At 35.8% G+C, this 12,937-nt stretch overlaps 1 protein-coding gene across 1 annotated transcript; it reads left to right on the plus strand.

The window, feature by feature from the left end:
- Positions 1-5,705: 5,705 nt before the first annotated feature.
- Positions 5,706-7,613, plus strand: LOC117622916 (1-aminocyclopropane-1-carboxylate oxidase 3). The gene is made up of 3 exons (XM_034353733.1): positions 5,706-6,274; positions 6,364-6,724; positions 7,282-7,613. Exons 1-3 carry the CDS (start codon positions 5,739-5,741, stop codon positions 7,498-7,500), a joined length of 1,116 nt encoding a protein of 371 aa, XP_034209624.1. The 5' UTR covers positions 5,706-5,738; the 3' UTR covers positions 7,501-7,613.
- The last annotated feature ends 5,324 nt before the right edge of the window (positions 7,614-12,937 follow it).

A 12,937-nucleotide genomic window follows, 5' to 3' on the forward strand; every position in this document is an offset into this window, starting at 1 on the left:
CTTAAAAAGTCCCTTAAAACATAATTAAATTACAATGAAATATGCTAAAACTAATATCATGAAGATTAAAATAAATAATGATTGTAATCTTTAAATCAACTATACTAAATGAATCCATGAATGCCAAATTTTCAGTGGAAGTTCGGTTGGGTTGGCTCCCCAGTTCGAATCCGGGCAGTTGCAACATCTGGTGGCCAACGGTAGACTCAATTATGCAAGTGGGGATTAGTCGAGGTGCACCCAAAGTAACCCAGACAGCTCATGATATTTATCAAAAAAATTAAAATAAAAATAAAAATGAGAGTATGCAACAACCACAAAATCCCTTAGGATTTCGAGGGAAAATTCGAGGATGGATTGGATCCTGTCAAACACTCTATACGGAGCACAATTTAAATATGTTAATCAACATTAATTGTGGCTAGATATAGACCCAAACTTAAGTGGGACCTTTTGTAGGTTCTCTACGTGTACTGAGCACAATTTAGATATGTTAATCAATATTAATTGTGGCTAATAGAAGGGTGCGTTTTCCAACATTTAAAATTCACCACGCCCTTTGTGGGTGCCATGATCTTCTTTTTTTTTTTTTTAAAAGCACAAATGTACAGCATATGTAGCTAAGAGCATCTTCAACTGATGTGTCAAAAGTGTCATATAGACATTTAACAGCTAGAAATAACATCTCATATCACTCTAACCGATGTGTCAAAGCTGATGTGGAATGAAGGCTGGAGGTTGAGATGTTATTTTTGACATCAAATTTAAATTTGATGGCTGATATGGCAATTTAACATCTTACAGCTTTACACTCTATCCGATATGTCAAATTAAATTATTATTTTATTACATTTTAGTGTTGATTTATTTTCAATTTAAAAAAATAATAATAATAAAATATTCATTTGACATCTTGCTTTTCGGATATCAAAAATAACATTTCAACCTCCAACCTTCATTCCACATCAGCTTTGACACATCAGTTGGAATGATGTAAGATGTTATTTCTAACTGTTAAATCTCTATGTGGTACGTTTGACATATCAGTTGAAGATGCTCTAATATAGGAGGAAAGGCAAGTGGCTTTTGCCCCATTTTCTAATGGTGTGGTCCGAAAATTTCCGATCAAATGTAATTTGAGAATTAATATTGAATCTTATCCGAGAATTTCTAACTTCGACATCTTAAAATTAAAGTTGTGAAATTAGATCTATATGTAAGTTCTGAAAATTATTACGATTTTTTAAATTGATAAATTCTAATTTTTTAGAACTACCGTGATCTATTTCAAAATTATAACATTATATCAAATGGTTATGTGTCTTCATTTTATTGAAGAAGGGTGAGAAGCACAGAAAAACCAAGGGGATCTTCAAGAAATTTCAAACCTTTCATAATATCAGAGTAAGACTTCACGTGTTGGGCCCAACAGCCATACATGCTCTTATATCACCCAATATGTGTTGTCAACGTATTAGGTTTGAAACTTCGCCACACGTGCGGGGGTGTGTTGAGAGTGTTTGTCCCATATTGAAATATTAAGGGACCTAGCCTATGTTTATAAGGAGTTGGGCTACTCCCCCCATTACCAATTGATTTTGAAGTGGAACCTCAACTTCCTTCAGATCTATTATATATAATACACTATATGAACTGATACCACAAAGTTCTAATCTATTATATCCTTCCACAGCCCAGTTTTGTTTAGCTTCGATGGTCCATCCAAACCCTAAACATAAGCTTCACGATAAACATGCTAGTATTACAATTACAATAGAGTTATGTTATAAGTGAGAGCAACTTTATCCAAATTGATCGTGACGAGAGATTCCATAGACTCTTCTATAAAATATTAAAACTGATCCAAGTCGAAGGGAAGATGGAATTCAAAGGAAGAAAGTTAAAATGGAGTGGACCATAGTAATTAGCTGGAAGGCAGGCGTTGGCGATTATGAAGAATGGAAGCTGATGAGCACCAGATGAAAGGAGACGGAAAGCAGTCGAAGTGATGTATGACGCACACTTTTGACTCGAAGAAACTTGTTAGAAGCAGCACGTTGGTATTAAACAAAGAAATGCGGTGCAGGCAATTGGCCTTGGAAGAAAAAGATTTGATTGTAAAAGGAGAAGTAGAGAAGCAATAGCAGTTCAGGAAGGAAGAAAATAAAATAAGTTTTCAACTTCCCTGGCCCCTGAATGACCCCAAAAAAAAAAAATAATAATAATTCCACCAGGTTCGACCTAATATCATTTCAAGGACTTTTTCTTTGTGGTGGGGGACTTGGTTACGCCAACTAAAACCTATATATGTTCCGATGTCTTCTTGGTTAGATAGGTCTTCAGCTATAGTTAAAGACGGAGCCAAGAATTTAAGTAAGAGAAGGCACCTTTAAAAATTCAAACACTTTTTTTTATGACAAATCAACCTAATTTTTAAGAAATTTTTTTTTTTTTTGTATGAATAACCTACCACTCTTTTATGATAACAAATACATGCAATTCAAAATAAATTTAGATATAAAAATGAAAGAGAAGCAAAAAAAAAAAACAATAGTGGGCATTTAAGAATTTGTGAGAACTTTTATAATATTTTAACAATATCACCAACATATAATTGTCTATACAACAATATTTGAGAGTGGGCCAGTGCCCACCCTAGGCATGGATTGGCTCCGCTAGTGGCTATAGTATGATAGAGAGAAGAGTTGAAATAATAACAAAGTCAGTCACCTCAATATATAATTTTATGTTTTTTTTTCTTTTTAATACAAGTGATAGTCTAAATTGGCTACATTGAAGGGGGATTTCTCACATATACTATCAAGATACTGTAGGAATTTGAACATGAGATCACTGATCTGCAAGTAAAAGCTATTTTTACTGGGCTAGACCCCATTAGTATATTAGTTTTGAGTTAGATGTTCTAATTATATCTTCATACATGCAATGAAAAATGTTTACTTACTATAGTTTAGTTAGGGACAAAATTAGGTATCTCTATGAATCATACAAATCGACAGTCTTGGTGTGGGAGCAAATATTTTCGTCTCCAATCACAGCATGCCACGTGGAAAAGAAGATTATCTCTTAAATTAATTAATTGAACCAGTTTATCTGGCTAATGAATTAATTGAGATAAATATCTTAATTAATATGATATTATATGATATTATCTTTATTTAATAAGATAATATCATTAATTCGGATATTATCCTAATAAAGAGAAGATAATATCATTAATTCATATATTATCTTCATAAAAGGAGATAATATCATTTAATTCAGATATTATCTAAGTCCGACTCGATCCTTACGAATTTGGGTGGAGAATAAACTCAGCATATTCTCTACGAAACCCTAGCCCCTAGGCTCCTATAAATAGACGACCTCATTCATCATTCAAGGTACATCTAGATATACTCCTAATACCCGAGAAAAATACCCGAAGCTCTTTCTCCCTCTCCACTCTCCATATTTTCTCTACACGGCTCCGGCCACCCGGTTTACACCATACATACAACTCCGTACCGGAAGAGAGAGAAGGAAGATTGAAGGTTGAATGATTTAGAAGCGAATATTCTCCCGCGAAATTATTTGCACAAACACTTGGTATAACAATTATGATTCTCATAACGAAACTGTCCATTTAGTTGATACATATAAATAAGTAAATGATCTCTAATTCAATTGATTTTTGATAAAGATGATCTCAGATGGTGATTTAGAAAATGAATGGTTCCATCATGTGTAGAATAAAAATTAGTTAATCACAACTTGGTGAATAATTAGATGCACCTAAAATTGTGTGACCTTTACACATAAAAATGAGAAAACTTGCGTTTACCGAAACAATGTTCTAGACATCCTCTCTTTCCCTTTATCATCCTTTCGTCGTCGGTGGATTTCATTGCATCATTTCATCTCAGAGAGAGAGAGAGAGAGAGAGAGAGAGAGAGAGGGTTGTGATGCTTTTGGTTTCATTCTTCTGGTTTTCTCATTAGTTGTTGGTCAAAAGTGAATACTAAGATAAAAATTAGTCTCGCTAATCTAAACATTTTGACAAGAGACATCCAAGCCACGGCCACGTGTTCATTTTCGACAGTGATCTCAATGTCCAACAAGTCGCCAATGCTATACGTCAGTGTGGTTTGTGGTTTGACCTTAATTCCAATTCCTTGCGAGAAAAAATTTGGTGAAAGCGATACATGAAAATCTTCTGGCAAACTAATTCAACTCAAAATAAGTACTTTCAAAGAGGAAGGGACATAAACCATATAGAAATTAATATTTGGTAGAAAACATGCCTTGTATCTTAAGTAGTTAATCATAATTATTCATGTATCTGGAGTTTCGTGTTCAAATCTCCCCCTCTTAATATTACTTGTATAAGAAAAAGTAGACGAAAGCATTACTTTAAATATCTGTATCAGACGTATTTTATTTGAATTGTGCTTAAAAAATTCTCTAAAAATATGACGAGGCATAATATATTTATTGATGATTGTCAAGACTTGAACCGAAGCTTTCATTTGGAAGTAACAAATTTAACATGTCGTGTGTACACTTGATGACCAGAAAAGACATTTGATAGCAACATGTGCTATATTAGACAAGGAAAAAAGCAGAAAGTGTCATATATCCCCACAATATCTCATACCAAAAATCAAATTATGCCCATAAGTCAATAACATTACTAAGCTCTAAATGATAATATAAACTTAGAAAAATGAAACCATTGAAGCCTGCCGCAGACATCACCCTTGTAGAACATAATGTTTGAGAGAAGATGCTTATGCATCCACATACAACTCATGTCCTTGTCGTCTTCGTCTTCTGATTATGTTGGTAAGTAAACTACTGATTATTTTGGCGTGTATAAGGTCGTTTTTGGAGGCGGCCGTGACAAAAAGATACCTCTAGAAACTCTTGCAATTTTGTATTAATGCAACAGTGCAAAATTAAGGCCCAAACTCGGGTTGGGTGGGTTGGGTGGGCCCAATCCATTGATGGGCTTGAGCCAAGTTGTCACCCATTGAATCAGACAAACTGGTTGGTCAGCCCAAAAATAAGCATATATTTTTTTGACTTATTGAACAAGAGGAGTCGTTCAGGGTTCAAAGTTTAATGAAATCATCATTTGTTTAATATGAAGATTCACATCTATAGTCTGTATATAATACTCTCACTATAGAATTTTGTGAATAAAAAGAGGGAAACAAAATCAATGATTTTTGGACAAATAATAGAATCACAGCATATACACCTCTGTCGATCCAGATTGATTTTGAAATTGAAATTTAACATCACTGGCCAAAAACAATAGTAATTCTCGTACAAACAATAGAACCGCAACACCTACATATCTGTCTTTTGAAGATTTTTGTTTTGTTATGTGAGATGAAGGTCCCTCACCAAAAGTCTGGCAAATGCCACAAAAGAGAAAACCAGGGAGGTGATGATTAACAATGGAGCTGTAAAGAAAGTGAGAACAATAGAAAAGAAAAACAAATCCCAAAAAGTGAAAGACCTTGTGTTGATCATTGATCATTCTTGGGAGGGATGTAGCTCAACCCCAAGACATGTCATCATTGCTGCTCCTTGCTTATTTTTTTCTTTTTCTTTTTCCTTTTTCTTTAGCAACAAGAAAAGAAATATAAAGATGCATAGCCATAGAAGAACACAAGAAGAAGTAGAACAAGTGGGCTTATTTGCATCACTCCCCTCTAGTTTTAGTCCCAATGGCAGCCTCACCTCAACCCGTCTCTGAAAACCCAATTGATTTTCGTGCCCCACCGCCTTCTCCCATCGCCTCAGGCCGCCGATCATTAGTCACAAACGATGAAGTCCTCACCGAATACCTCGAGCACTCCCTCCAAGTCCCTGACCTCATTTTGCCAGACAAGTTCTTCCCTAAACAAAATTCACTTGAAAATCCCCCCACCATTGATTTGTTAGCATTGAATCTGGATGAGTTTGATGCTAGTCTTTGCAAGGTTGTGGAGTCCATAGCAAGAAACGGGTGTTTTCAGCTGGTGAACCATGGAATTTCAAGTGAGCTTGTGAGCTCTGTGCAGGCTGCAGCCACCGGAATATTCCAGGTACCGCCGGAGAAGAGGGCGGAGATAACCCGGTTACCGGAGAAGCCATACGGGTTCGAGGAGGTTCATGGTGAGGAGGTTGGCAGTGAACTGAGTGAAGAGTTTGTTTGGTGTAGAGACCAAGGTTTGAAGTTGACAATGGAGAGAATTGCACCAATTGGATATTCAAATTTCAGGTAATTAACAAATAAATGCAATTAATTGGCTTTTGTTTGTTTTTATGAAACCAATTAGGATTACAATTCCAAACTTCTTGATTTTGCAGTGAGAAACTGGAGACCCTAATGACAGATATTGAGAAGGTTTCTGGGAAAATCCTACCAAGCTTATTGAAAAATTCTCAAACAAAATTTGTTTATGGAAATGATGATATGGTGCAAGGGAAAGAACTTGGGACAGTCTGTTGCCTGTACAGGCACAGCCAAAATGTTTTAGAAGATGAATGGGACAGCTCTTTAAGATATGATGTGATTAAGATGTTGATTAGAGGAACTGACTATTCTCATGCCTTGTGTTTGCATCTTTGTGATGGTTCTTCAGAGTTCCATGTTTACTCCAAGAAAGGTTGGGTTTCTTTTACCCCAGATAAAAATGCTCTAATAGTCACCACTGGGGATCAAATACAGGTAAATTAAATTTAACTTTGATTATTGTTATTTACTGGGACCAAGGGAGACCACTTAATCTAATAATAAAGCCACCATGATAATTACTTTGCCTTCCCAGATGGTCTATTGCTTTAGTTTCTATTTACAGTGTTTTTAAAGTTGTGTAAAAGTTGCACTAAAGTCATATTTCTCCCTTGCATTGTAGCAGAGGCATATGAATTATGATGGCTGCAAGCCCACCATCATGGCGATTAGTTTCTTCAACCATCATTGCTTTGTATATTTTATATCCAATGCCACCTATGTGGAGATGGTCTAATCATAGGGCAAAAAATGTTTTAATATATAATAGAAATATATTCTCTTATCAAATTATCCGTCATATTATGTTGTTAAATTTTCAATTTAAACAATTTAAATTATTTATTAAGTGAGTGTTTATTTGGAGAGGGGGTTTGTATTGTTGGTCTAGCAACATAAGATGTCAGACTGTCTCATAAGTGAACATACATCAGACTGTCTCGTAAGCGAACATTACTGTACATGTATGAACTGTTTGCTTTGTTCTCTTGCAGGCATGGAGTGGTGGCCAGTATAAGCATGTGATAGGAAGGCCAATCTTTAAAGGTGAGGAGGACTGCATCTCAATGGCTTTTCTCTATTCTCCTCCAACCTTTATTTCAAACTCCCAAAGCAACAAGGAAAATACTATATCACTTGGTGAACAAGCTATAATGGCCATATTTTTAACTCTTGTCTACCAGTTTTTAGTGTACTTCTACAGAAATTTCTGATGTATGTTGTCAATATTTATTGGCAGTTAGTAAGGATTATTCTACACATTCGTTCCTCAAAAAATGGACAACATTTTACTCTCCTTTGGTAAAAGGTCTATTTGTGATCTGTTTTCTACTACAAAGCTTTCGACAGTACTATATATATGTTTTTTTTTTTTTTTGTCAGTCCTTATTAGTCCCATCCTTTTAGGGGGGACTTTTAACTTGTAGGACACAATATGTTGAATTGTAGTCTATTTTAATAAGTCCAGTCCAGCGCACCTAATAACGGCCAGAACTGTTGTCCATTTTAATTGAAATAGTCCAATCCAATTCCACCCACCAAACGGTATGTTTACTTGTCTAATTTAGTATTACCAATTTTCAAAGTTTTTGTAGTGTTAAGGATGGCTTCTATACCAAGGACCAATAGTTAGGATGTAATGCTTAAAGTGACCAAAAGCAGTATGAATTTCACAAAAAATGACTAGTAATTTGGTTGATATGGGAAACGATCAATTGAGTTGTATGCTCAAACCAATGCACGCAAAAAGTTGTTCTATAAGTGCATATAAGGATTGGCAAAAAAATAGAATACAATATTAAACCAAAAAAAAAAAGGTTTATGGCAAATAGATTGTAGCCTTTTTTCAAAGGAGAAGCTCGCAAAGGAATTAAAGCTCGTTAAATTTGAACTAATCTTGAGTACAATTACAATTCATCTAAGATCAACACTACTTTTTTCCAACAAATGAACTTTCCTTTTTATTGAACAACAAGAGGCATGATCTTATTGAGAAACCACTTCGTTGGTATAAACACTAACCTAATTACAAGAGAATATTTGAACTTTCTCCTATATTTTTTATTTTTCCATTGTGTTGAAGCAACAAAAATGCATGTTTCGGTTATCTTGTAACTTGTTTGCAAAGTCTTACCAGAAAAATGTATGTGTATTTTTCAGCTATAAAAAAATTAGAATGCACTTAAATTATAAGGTGTACTGAGTTAATTGTAAAGTTCGTTTAGCAGCACTAAAAAAAAGGAAAACTAGTGAAATAAGTTTGAAACTTAGGATTGTAATAGATGCTTGTATTGACATGAGTCTCCTAATTAATCAAGAAGATTTATTTCCTTGATTAATTAGGGGATTTACTTTCATATTCTATATAGTTGACAAATCATTGTATAATTAGGAGATACTATCCTAATTGATTACTGTATCTATTTCCTTGTAAAGCACTTATGTAAACTCTTATATATACCTCCTTATGGAGAAGAATAAAACCTAACCTAAAGTACTCAAACCATATTCATATTTTAGCATGGTATCAAAGCAATCGATCCTAGGTTGTCTCTAAACCCTTATCTCAAATTTCTCATATTCAAATCCAAAACCCTAAATCAAATTCCTCATATTTTCCCCCAAAATCCAAATCCCTCAAATCTAAAGTCCTCAAATCCTCTTATCAAAATCCCTAAACACATACCCTCAAATGTTATATACATACCTCTCAAATCTAATTCCTACATCAAATTCCTCAAATCACAATTCCTCACACATCTTACTTCCGCTGCGATGTCAGGAACCCCTACTATTCTCCCCTTTATTGCAGACTCACAGAAGCATGCGGTCACTCCTACAAACCCGGCTACCCTGACTCATGCTTATATCGCCACAATCAAAAGTTCTACTTTTCATACGTCCTTTCAAAAATTCACATGGATTATCGACTCAGGTGCTGCGGATCACATGACATTTAATCTTGGCCAACTTATTAGTCGCAAATCATCCATTCCATCCGTGATGTCTAATGCTAATGGTACCCCTTCCCTTGTGGTTGGGGAGGGCTCTCTATCTCTCTCTACTTCCCTACATCTGAATTCTGTATTACTTATTCCATCTTTGGACTATAACTTGCTATATGTTGCACAACTTACTACTACTTTGGGGTGTACTGTAATATTTTGGCCGAATCATTGTGTTTTTCAAGACATCCTCACAGGAAAGACGATTGGTTGTGGTACTCGGCGGGGCAAACTCTACTACTTGGACTGATCATCAGATAGTGAGGTCAAGGTTGGTCAAGCTTTCACAACCAGTGGAACTTTTCCTGAGTGAGAGAAAGACAAAATTTCGTTATGGCATAAACGTCTTGGGCATGCCTCGTTTGGCTATCTGAAGAAGTTGTTTCCATCATTATTTTTCAGTCTTGATGTTTCCAGCTTCCAGTGTGATACGTGTGAATTGGCTAAGAGTCATCGTGTCCCGTTCCCATTAAGTTCAAATAAGAGTTTGGTTCCATTTTCCCTTGTTCATTCTGATGTTTGGGGACCTTTTAAAATTGTCACTCCAGCAGGAGAGCGATGGTTTGTCACGTTTATAAATGATTGCACACGCATGACTTGGGTTTCCCTTCTCAAAACTAAAAGGAAAGTCAGTTCCAGGTTTCAACAGTTTTATCAAATGGTGGAGACTCAGTTTCATTAGAATTCACGTACTTCGTTTTGAAAATGGCGAAGAATTTCTCCATCATGATCTTAACGAGTTCTTACAAAATCATGGCATCATACATCAACGCTCATGCCTTTCCACTCCCCAACAGAATGGGGTGGCTGAAAGAAAGAACATACACTTATTGGAGGTCGTTCGTGCCTCTCTCTTTGGTGCCAATATGCCATGATCCTTTTGGGGCGAAGCCGTCGTCTCTACAGCATACCTTATCAATTGGATTCCCTCTAGTATCCTAAATTTCCAAACACCACTTCAAACACTTCACCACCATATCCAAACACCTCCCACCCCAAACTTGGAACCCCGAATTTTCGGCTGTGTTGTATTTAGGGGTGGGCAAGGTTCGGTTTGGACCGGTTTTTGTCTCAAATTAGAACCGATCCGGTACTATTTTATTAGGTTTGGTTCGGTTCAGTTTTAATAAAAAAATTCAAAAACTGTCTGGTTCGGTTGAACCGGTTCCAGTTCCGGTTCGATTTTGAACCAGATTATAAAAATTATTTTTTAATATAATTCTCAACTGAAATATTATTTTTTTACTTGAAAACTAACAAATTATTCAATTTCATATAAATAAATAAATATTAAAGTTAGAAAAGAGAGATACTTTGAAATTGAACTTGGATAAATATTAGTTTTTTTTTTTAGTGAAATTCAAAATATAGCATTAAATATAAATATATATTGAAATTATATAATTGTTTAATTTGACCGGTTCGGTTCGACCCGGTTTGGTTTTTAAAGACATGGAACTGGATTCGAAACCAATCCAAACCAGTTCAGTTCGATTTTTGACCGGTTGTTGACCTTTTGGTCCACTCGATTTTTTTCGCTTTGGTTCGGTGCAGTTCGGCTCGAATTTTCAGTTCGCCGGTTTGAGTGCCCACCCCTAGTTGTATTTGTCCACTTACATGATCACCAACGAAGCAAATTGATCCCCGAGCTGAAAAGTGTGTTTTCATTGGCAATGCACCTCAAGGATACCAGTGTTATCATACTATTTATCAGAAGGTCTTTACCTCCATAGATGTTGTGTTTCAGAAACATGACTTATATTTTTCAACAGCCCAGGAGGAGAATCGAGAATCCACCACTGCTCCAATTCTCGATTTTTTTCCCCATGATGTCACTTTGCATCAAAATGATCGGTCGCCAGTGGAAAGCAACCGATCGCCCCCCTTAGTTCTTCAACCACAAGGAATCTGCTTTAAAATGACTAGTCGCCAGAGGAAAACTTTCAGTTGTCTCCACGCTGTCAAAATCAAGATGAGGAAATTGAACCGGTTTATGAGATTTTGCCCGCTTCAGCTTCAATACCGCACCAATCACCTGCTGAGGAAGTCATTCAGGTAACATCTTTTTCTAAAGCTGATAACACTAATGAAATATCCCATGATGATTTGATTTCAAAAGGCACAGAGCCTACACATCAGCTTCCAAAAAGAAAGAACCGTGACAAACCTCGAGTACAATATGAAGCAGATTTTAAAGCCAAAGGGAAATACCCCATCAATAATTATATATCTCTCAGCAAATTATCAGAGCCACATGTGCACTATGTGAAGCATTTGGCTGGCATATTTGTCCCCAATAGTGTAACTGAAGCACTAGAAGACCCAAAATGGAAAGAAACTATAAATGAAGAAATGCGAGCTCTTCAAAAGAATGTCATATGGAAACTCATGCCCTTACCTCATGGAAAGAAGACAGTAGGATGCATGTGGATTTATACTATGAAACTCAAAGCAAATGGATCCGTTGAAAGATATAAAGTTAGATTGGTGGCGAATGGGTACACACAGAGATATGGGATAGACTACGAGAAAACTTTTGCCTCAGTAGCCAAGATTAACACTATTAGAGTCCTATTGTCTCTAGCAACAAATCTCGATTGGCCACTACATCCGTTTGATGTCAAAAATGCATTCTTACATGGAGACTTGGAAGAAGAAGTATATATGGACTTACCCCAATGATGTAATTCAGCTCCTGACAAGAAAAATCAAGTTTGCAAGCTCAGAAGAATTTACTAAATCCATGAAGAATTTTGGATATATACAGAGTAATTCAGATTACACCCTGTTCTTGAAGCATGATGAAGGAAAACTTACAGCATTGATTGTTTATGTAGATGACATAATCATAACTAGAAAGACGTAGAAGAGGAACTGAAGTTGCAAAAGTATTTGTCTTAGGAATTTGAGATGAAGGATTTAGGTGATTTGAAGTACTTTCTCAGAATCGAAGTAGCAAGGTCAAAAACTTGTATATTCATGTCTTGCCGTGTACTCGTCACTTTAAGTTTAATGCATGGTTTATCTTTTCTTTTACATCATCTTCTTTTTCTTTTTTTTTCTTTTTTTTATTTTACATCATTTATGTACTCTTCGTACTTACTTTATTTTCTCAATTTTCAGCTTTCCAAGCACTTAATTGGTTTTCAATGGAAATATGACTTCTTGGTGGTGTTTTTGTGCAAGGCCAATTGGAGATTGAAGCTAAGACCTTGATGTTGCTTGTGGGATTTTTCTAGAATCTTCAGAGCAGCCAATGAGAGCAGTCTTTCAACTCAAGTCGGCATAAGTTGCAATCCCATTAAAACTGCGCTTCTGTAGGAGAATGAAGATTTGAAGACTTTCCTGATTTTTCCTCAAGGCATGTGATATATGGTTGGAAAGCTAAGACAAAGAGCTACAGTTTACATATTTTCCAGAGTTTTCTTGGAGGAACAACCCGAAAACGTGCTTACAAAGAAGCTGATGTGTTATCCCAATCAAAGTAGGAAAATGAGTCAATTACTTACCCTTTAGGATTTCTGTTTTAATTAGGTTTGTCCTTGTTTTTGGGCTTATGTAACAGCCCAGCTAGGGTAGGAATTGGCTTGGTGCTCTATTTGAACGTGAGAAACATTACCTTACAGTGTTATGCAAGAATTGGAGA

The sequence above is a fragment of the Prunus dulcis genome, chromosome 3, assembly GCF_902201215.1.
Source record: "Prunus dulcis chromosome 3, ALMONDv2, whole genome shotgun sequence".
NCBI classification, from domain to species: domain Eukaryota; kingdom Viridiplantae; phylum Streptophyta; class Magnoliopsida; order Rosales; family Rosaceae; genus Prunus; species Prunus dulcis.